At 33.8% G+C, this 8,832-nt stretch overlaps 1 protein-coding gene across 1 annotated transcript; it reads left to right on the forward strand.

The window, feature by feature from the left end:
* Positions 1 to 6: 6 nt before the first annotated feature.
* LOC115874414 (synaptic vesicle glycoprotein 2B-like) lies at positions 7 to 8,540 on the forward strand. The gene is made up of 7 exons (XM_030889578.1): positions 7 to 41; positions 3,423 to 3,585; positions 3,953 to 4,074; positions 4,589 to 4,827; positions 7,363 to 8,003; positions 8,299 to 8,426; positions 8,485 to 8,540. Exons 1-7 carry the CDS (start codon positions 35 to 37, stop codon positions 8,538 to 8,540), a joined length of 1,356 nt encoding a protein of 451 aa, XP_030745438.1. The 5' UTR covers positions 7 to 34.
* The last annotated feature ends 292 nt before the right edge of the window (positions 8,541 to 8,832 follow it).

An 8,832-nucleotide genomic window follows, 5' to 3' on the forward strand; every position in this document is an offset into this window, starting at 1 on the left:
ATCCTCAGACAAGGGATGGCTCACGGCAGCTCCGATGTTTGGTAAGTTAAGAGAACTGTCAATAGAATACTTTGTTCAATTTTTGTTTTTTACATAGTAATAGTAAAAATGATCTTTTTATAAGACGAGAAAACAGAAGATACTGTAAATAGTAAAATTGCTGTACTGTGCTATTATTTCGCTGTTTGAAAAGCTTACAAACAAAAATTTCTTATTTTTTAGTTATTTTTCTGTCTTAACTCAACATTGTTCATAAAATTTTCGAATACAATCACCCGTGATTAATATACTATATGAATAGAATAAAATTTACTAAACTAGAAATTATTAAATCATTATACTCATAAAATACTAAAAACAGTCCAGAAGAATATAAATAAAAAAAGTATAACACTGGATCAGGGAAAAGCAGAATGTCCACTGGAGAAACAGACAGGGGCACAGGCACAGCAAGGCCTTTACCCAAGGACCTAGTTCTAAAACCACAAAATAACTGCTAATGCTTAACAGAAATAAAGTGCGGATTACAACAGGCCTCTTAACAGGACACGTGGTTGTCAAGTGTTACCTGAACAAGCTCAGGCTGTATCAAGGAAGTCTTTGCTGCAGACTCTGCGATAAAGATTCTGAAACAGCGGATCACATAATATGTCACTGCGAGGCTTTGGATTGCGAGCGACACTTTTTATTTGAGAAAGCTAGGCTAGAACCGGATGTACTATGCTCCTATCCTCCTATCCTATCAAGGACCTGCATAAGTTGGTGCAGGGTACTGGGATAGGAGAATGGGTGCAGATATAGAAAGGGGACAAAGACAGTAGGCCTCACAGGTCGCAGTGTTTCCGACAGAGGATGGCTCTTTGTTATTGGAAAAAAGACCCAAATGAGAACATGACAATAAGATTTTTGGACGCGCACTCGTTGAAGCTCATTCTCTGATGTAAATCTACACTTACTTGTGAATTAAAATGACTTGGATAACCAAGGGATAACTGTCAATGTCATGTATCCTCACGTTGGACCAACTATAGTTCCAACAATAATCCTTAAATCACAAATAAATAAATAAATGCCTTTATTGTCAAAAAATGTTTACTATTTGTAGACAAAGATAAAGTAAACAAACAAAAGAGAATACAAAACAAGTATACAAATTACATTGTCAGTATTATTGTTTAAAATAAACATTTATAAATGTTTACAATGTCAAAGAATAAAAAAATAAAAATAGGATTCAAAAATATTTAGTAAGTTTATAGTAAATATTATAGTAATAGCAAATATTAGACCATTTACGGCGTTTCAATGCTTTGCGAAATGAAGAAAATGATGTTATGGATTTGATTTCAAATGGCAGTTGATTGTGCATTTTTTTGGAGTTGTATAATATTGAACTTTTAACTAACTCTGAGCGTGGGGTATGTAGATAAAGATCTTGCTCCGCATTCCTAAGTGGATAAGTGTGAGATGATCTTTCTTGAGAAGCTGATACATGCTTACGTATTAGGCAAACGGATTCGAATATAAATAAGGAAGGAAGAGTTAATATTTTTAATTTTTTAAAAAAGTCCTGGCAATGAGTTCTGCAGTTTAGTCCCAGTGAATATCGAACAGCTCTCTTCTGGAACTTAAAAATGCGGTCAAATTGAGTCGCACAACACGTACCCAATAATGAAAGGGCATACCTGAGGTGCGACTCAAAAAGTGCATAATAAACAGTTCTGGCCACTGACAAGTTAAGCTCCTTAGAAACAGATCTTAATGCTAAACAGGCAGAGCTTATTTTTTTTCGAGAAAGCGTCGATATGCATGTCCCATTTTAGAGAATTGTCTACAACAAGCCCTAAGAATTTTTTCAGATTTTACGACGTCAACGGTGGTGTTGTTAAGTACAAAAGGCTGCAGCGAGTTTTTATACGAAAAAGCTTTAGTTTTAGAAATGTTGAGTCTCAGGAGGTTCGAATCGCACCAAGATTTAATGGTGATTAAGTCATTTGATATAATCCTATGAAGTGCCTTGACGTCCTTGTTGCCCCAAGTGAAGCTAGTATCGTCCGCAAAAAGACATATTTTACCACTGATGTTTATGTTAGCAATGTCGTTAATAAAAAGAACAAACAAAATAAGACTTAGTACTGAGCCTTGAGGTATCATATTCTATTGGCTTGCTAGAAGACAACGTGGTACCCACCCTCACAAGTTGATTTCTGTTGCTCAGATACGACTTAAACCATTTGAGAGATGTTCCCCTGAACCCATAGTGCTGCAGTTTAAAAGTATAGATAATGGAAATTAGGAAGTTTTATTTGAAAAAATCACTGTTGTAATGAAAAATTTAATATTTTTACTCGATGTCTTTCCTTGAAAACATCTGATACCCCAGTTAATAATCTAAATTGGACAGTGATACATTTCTGGTTGTATTGCTATCTGCTTGAAACGGTTTCGTCCTTTTTAATTAGACCAAGTGATAAAACAAGCCGATTGCTTTGACAAATTACTTAAATTAGCTGAATAACTGATTACTATACCATTTAGGACGACAAAAATACTTCTGGATTTGATGAAATTCGCCTTAGTAATTATAAAATTACTATTTACAGACTTTTTCGTTAATTACCAAGGATTTTTTAATTAATAATTTTCAGTTCTAAGAAAAAGAGTTTAAAATAGTTATACCGATTGCGTCGCAAAAGTGGCTCACCTCTATAATTTTTTTTATTTTTTCAGATAAAAAAACGAAATTTGGTATGTTAGTATATGACATAAATTAGGATTGACTGTCGTATGTCAACTTTTGACATTCTTGCTTAAAAAATCGTATTTTAAATTTGAATCTAGAGTGCCATGGCTGTGTTGAAAACACTATTTTTTAATTAAGGAGCTTTGGAAAAATAGATTGGATTAGATGATAGAATTGATGATTTGATATAATATTTTAGTGTCTTGCCCTGGCCGGTTAAAAGATGCCCAAATCGTATTTTTGATCATATCTCAATTTTTTTCAAATGGAACGAGGGTGGCTCATTAGCATATTTGCAAAAAGCATTTTTTTTTCGAATAATTTGATACCACACACTTGGTATTTTCAGTCAAAACGCCATTAAGAACCGCATGTTACAATTTCAAATAAATCAATTGCGAAATGTCAAAAATTGACACGTGATACGTCATTTTATGCAGAGTATTATTTTCTATCGAATAAAGTCAAAAAATAACGAGGGTGCCATTTAAAAATCAAAATTTGTAGTCATTTCCGGTGAAACAGGAAGTGACCGAAAACAATTGAATACGTCAATTAATCCTAATTTATGTCATATACCTATGAGCCACTTTTGAGACGCAACTATAGACGTTATTTTAAAATCATAGATTTTTTGATTAAAAATAAATAAGAAATTATGGATAATTTTATGTTTTAGGCATGTTAATTGGTTCGTATTTTTGGGGATGCCTGGCTGACACGAAAGGTAGGAAAACCGTCCTAATCGCTGCCTTAATTATGGATGGAATCTGTGGACTACTATCCAGTATTTCCCAAGTCTTTTGGCTGTTCATGTTCCTCAGGTTCTTAAATGGCTTTGCGTAAGTATAACATACGATAATTTATTTATAATTGACAAACAACAATAGTTTAGTTGAGTAGTAATTGAAATTAACAAATTATGTTGATCAATTACTTGTGACTGATTTATTTGACAAAAACAGTGTAAAAACTGCCCAGAAAGGTCTTAATTTTAAGATTTTAATATACAGAGTAGTCCGAATTGACATTAAAACCACACAGACATTCATCTTTTAATAATGAACATCATACGAGTTTGATCAAATATTTGAAAAAAGATCAAGTTTTCAATTAAATTTGACAATGATTATGAATTTTATTTGGTCTTAAATTGCGATTAAACTTAAAATGATACACCGTTTAAATTCTTGATTAATGTATTTTTAGTATTACTGGAGCCATGGGTATCTGTTTTCCATATCTTGGAGAATTTCAACCAGGAAGATATAGAGAGACCATTCTATGTTGGATGGAGTTATTTTGGACTCTTGGTGTGATCGTATTGCCAGGTAAATTAACGAGGAAAGAGAGGAGAGAGAGAGAGAGACAGAGTGAGCATTATTTTGATGTAAAAATTACGAAAAAATGTTGTCTTCTTCAAAAGCGAATAGCTTCAACAAAAGTAAAGCTACTGAGATGAACCAAAAAACAAACTATCCAGAAAGGATGTATCTAGATAATAAAATGATCTTTAAGTTCCTTGCTGTCTTAACATATTTTACAGGGTGTTTCAAACTTTCACTAAAATATCAACATTTTGTTTTTCCTCGTATAATTGACAGAGGGGAATTTTCATTTTTAATTTAGAAAGAGATACTAAAATTTCAAATAATTTAGCTATAAATTGCCTAAAAATCATTAAAATCGGCCCACTAGAACAAAATAAATGTATTAAATACATCAAAATTTCTTTTTTTTGAGTAAGAGTCGATTTTAGGCACTCGCCAAGACGATAGGCTCCGTCCAGTTTAGCCTTAACAGAAAAAGAAGGCCTTAACTTAAAATACCTCTTTTTAATTTTAGGTATTGCCTGGATTATTATTCCTATGGAGTTCGAATACATCACGCCTAACTTTAAGTTTGCCAGTTGGAACCTGTTCGTAGCCACTTGCGCCGTGCCCAGTATTTTCATAGGGATGTGGCTGTTCTTCTTTCCAGAAAGTCCAAAGTTCCTGTTGGAGTGCGGTGAGCCCGATGCCGCTCTAGAAGTGCTGAGGGACATGTACTCCAGTAACTATAGTGATGACGGAGCTAACTTTCCAGTGAGTATTTCTCAATATTTGTAGATAAATGGTTGATTAAAAAGATCAAGGAAGGAGCACAGTGGCGGCTCGTGGCAAAAAAAAGTAGGGAAGCAATAATAGAAAAAAATGCCCCCCCTGTCACTTTCGTTAAAAAATCCTAAAAAGTTATATGCATCTAAGAGGACAAAAAAACTTTTCAAACATTTTAATGGGGATGGGGACCAAACAGCACAAAATTTGAATGATTTTAAAAAAGAAATGATGTATACTAATCACGCGTCTAATCCTATTTTTTGTTCTTAGTGTTATGCACTATTTTCTGCTGCCTACAGTAATAAAATAATCCAGAATACAAAGGTATTTTGTAATTTAAAAAATGTACTTACCAAAACAAACTTTCTATTTCTTATACATATAACAGATTCTATAACTTATTCTTATATAACTTATTCTTCGGGATTTTAAACTTGCAAACCGTTCGATTATATCTTCATAGAAGGATTTAATTAATTTGAGTAAGTCTTTTAAAAGTTCTTTTTCAATTGAAATTGTGGCCAAATTATTAAGTTTTTCTTCAGTGATTGTATGTCGCAAATAGGTTTTAATTCTATTTAAACATGAAAAACTTCATTCAACGGAAACGTTGGTGGAGGGAATAGTCACTATTAAGCAAAATAATTTGTATGACTCTTTAAAAACTTCGCTATTACTATACCGAAAAACAGTAAAAACACGAAAGACTATGCGAAAGACAAAGGTTAGGTTTTGTAAGTTTTGTTACTTCCGAAAAAGCACATAGGAACCAAGTTTTGCCGATGCTTCCAGCCCGTAATACACTAGACAAAATTTCAGGCAAATTACACAGGTGAGACATGTTTGGTTGCCTATCTTTGGGCTTCATTTATTGTCGAACGGAATCATATTGCGTCATTGTAAAATTTGCTGCCGTTTGATCGTGGCGCGTGGCGTCTCGTTCGGCACGCGTTCGGCTAGAAACTTATGAAAACTAAATTGGCTTGTTCAGTTTTGGCTAAGTACGTTTAGGTTAAAGTGATATGATAACTCAGATTCCCCAAAAATGAAGTGATGGAAGAGTAAAAAGTAAAAATTGGTATATTTTATATTTTATTTTTATTAAAAATAATTGTATTACTTTTATCTGAATTATTTTAGAGGAAGCAATGCTTCCCTTGCTACCGCTGACGAGCCGCCACTGAAGGGGCATATCGACATATTTAGGTGGGGCGCAGATTGTAAATTGTATGGAAGGGTTAAAGTTAATCACTGCGACCTTATAGATCCACTGTGTCCTATTTTTTGAGTTATAACTCATCATACAGGGTGGCCTTATGACTCATCATAAATTGGGGTTGCCTACCCTTCAAACAAATATTTTTCTAGATATTTTAATTTTTATGATTTCGCGTCAGTATATTTGAATAAATCTAAGTGGCTGTGATATACCTGTAGTTAATTTACCAAAAATTAGAGGACGTAGAGTAAAATACTCAAAGGCAATAAAAAGATACACGTTTAAAACATATTTTAATTATTACATAATTAAAACTAGATATAAACGTATAATTATGTGACAAAAATTACCTAGACGAAATCCAAGCTCAAAATGGTTTCTTTTGAGAGTTCCTGTTCACTGCATAAAATGATTCTCTTTTCAAAAGATCTTTTCATTTTAAAAGGCATATGTGGAGTTCTACTTGGAAATGCATATACAGTCATTTCCCTCATTTTGTCGACAATTTTATCGGTCGAGTTTTGTAAACACTGTCTTTTATATCCCCATAAAAAAGCCCAGACTAGATAAACTCAGGAGCATTTAAGTATTGTATTAATTGGTGAATGCACACTTCATTCCCCAACTAATAGAATCATATTAATTCTCTCTGATGTCTCCACTTTCCGCAAATTTCTGAGATTTTTTTTGTTTTAACTGACACAAAATGATAACAAGTTATTAAAGTTGGACTAATTTGACAGCTATGCTGAAGTAAAGTCAGACATATCACAGTCACCTAGCTTTTACCAAATAATAAAGATCTACTGACACTAAATCATAAAAATGAAAATATCTTGGAAAGACTTTGTTTGTGGGGTAGGCAACCAATAGTATTTGGAAGAGACATCAATTCCTTATTGATATGATTTGGCTGAATGCCGGGTGTGGGATACTGACATATTGTGGGATTTAGTCATATTATACTTCTCTAATAAAACTCATCTTTATTTTTTCTTCCAAAATCCAGCCATGAATATATAGGGTGTTCCCTTACAAAAACATAACTTTGACATGTAACTTTTTTGAGGATATTCAGTAGAACTCTCTATATTTTAAAGTGCTCTGAATTAACTTACAGTGGCTCACAAAGTTTCATTTCAATACAAACTGTTGTTTTCCTTGGTTACGCCACCCTGTATCGTCTCAGGGCTTCAGGAGTATAGTATTATACTCACTTTCTTTAATCGTTTTATTCAAAGAAAGGATGAATAAAAATATTTTAAAAGGTGTAATCTCATATAGGATATATCTTTTTACAGGTAACCAGCTTGCGAGAAAAAGTCAGAACCATGAGCGTAGTATCCCAACAGTCCACTCGAAGCATTCGAAGCCTAAGGATACGAAAACCCAAAGAACTTAAACTTCTTCTCCAAGAAATCTGGGAACAAACTAAAGCTCTTTGCAAGCCACCACACTTGCGTTACACAGTGATAACCTGCGCCATTCAGTTTGGCCTGACAACAAGCTACTACACTTTGATGATCTGGTTTCCTGAACTGTTCTATCGATTTGAAGAGTTCGAAAGTGTACACCCCAACGAAAAAGCTACAGTGTGCGAAGTGTCTTCTGTAGTACTATACCCAGGTAACAGTACGGGTACCGGTGGTGTGGAGGAGTTCTGCGGAGAACCGATAGCAGATTCTGTGTTCCTACACACTTTAATCATTGGACTGGCTTGTATACCTACCAGCTTCTGGCTGCCTTTGTGCGTGCATAGGTTGGGAGCGAAGTTTTTCCTGGTTTTCAGCCTTTTGGTTGCTGGGTCTGTGACTATCGGACTGTATTTTGTTAATTCGACCAACTCGAACTTGGCCTTGTCTTGTATTTTCGAGGCTTTAACCAGTTTGGGGATCAGTACTGTGTACTGTGTGATGGTTGATCTGTTTCCAACAAATTTAAGGTAAGGATAACTGTTTTAATGTAATCTGTACAATAAATTATTAAGAAAAAAGATCAATATTATTTTTTTTTCACCGAGATCAACTTCAGGTTGAACAAATACTATTTTACAGTCTTTTTCTGGTAATAATGTGACTATTGATTTAAAATATGACACATGATCCTGTTAGATTTACTAAAATTTACTTACATATGTTTATTTATTATTTACTAATAACACTACAGAAGATTTAAAATTAGACTTATGTATGCTAGTCTTCTAGCCGTTTTAGATTATATTAATTTCTTTTATTTGGGGTAATGGCAGCAGCTTTATCCTTGACTTTTGGAAGGGGTGGAGCCCTAATAGGTAACCTACTATTTGGATTTCTCATCGACTTAAACTGCGTCGTGCCAATAGTACTTTTCGCAGCCATGCTTTTGAGTAAAACAACTATTTTTAAATATTGTTATCATTATTACAGTCGACTTCTTTTTTTCAGGAAGTGGATTGCTGTGTTTACTTTTACCCAATACAGGAGGAGGTGCCTTAGAGTAAATTCAAAAAACATTGTATTTTGTATAGATTTTTCAATACTGCCGAGTTTTCCTCTGAAACGATGAAAAAGAGAGGAAATGGTGCATAAGAAACACAACAGTACCGATAGAGTTATACAGGGTGTCCCAGGCTGAGCTTACTCAGCCTGGATCACCACAACATACGTATATTAACCTGTAAAATGTATATTGACATTTTTCTTAGTATCTTTATACTTTTAGACGAACACTTATATTGCAACTCACGGTATTTTTAATGTGATATTATTGTATATCTTGTAAAAATAATGCAC

This window comes from Sitophilus oryzae, unplaced genomic scaffold, assembly GCF_002938485.1.
Source record: "Sitophilus oryzae breed Bouriz unplaced genomic scaffold, Soryzae_2.0 scaffold_1278_pilon_pilon, whole genome shotgun sequence".
Taxonomy (NCBI): domain Eukaryota; kingdom Metazoa; phylum Arthropoda; class Insecta; order Coleoptera; family Curculionidae; genus Sitophilus; species Sitophilus oryzae.

Coding starts and splice junctions, on each gene's coding strand:
- LOC115874414 (XM_030889578.1), top strand. Junction 3,586..3,952: donor AGGTTCTTAAATGGCTTTGC/GTAAGTATAACA, acceptor ATGTATTTTTAG/TATTACTGGAGCCATGGGTA. Junction 8,004..8,298: donor CTGTTTCCAACAAATTTAAG/GTAAGGATAACT, acceptor TCTTTTATTTGG/GGTAATGGCAGCAGCTTTAT.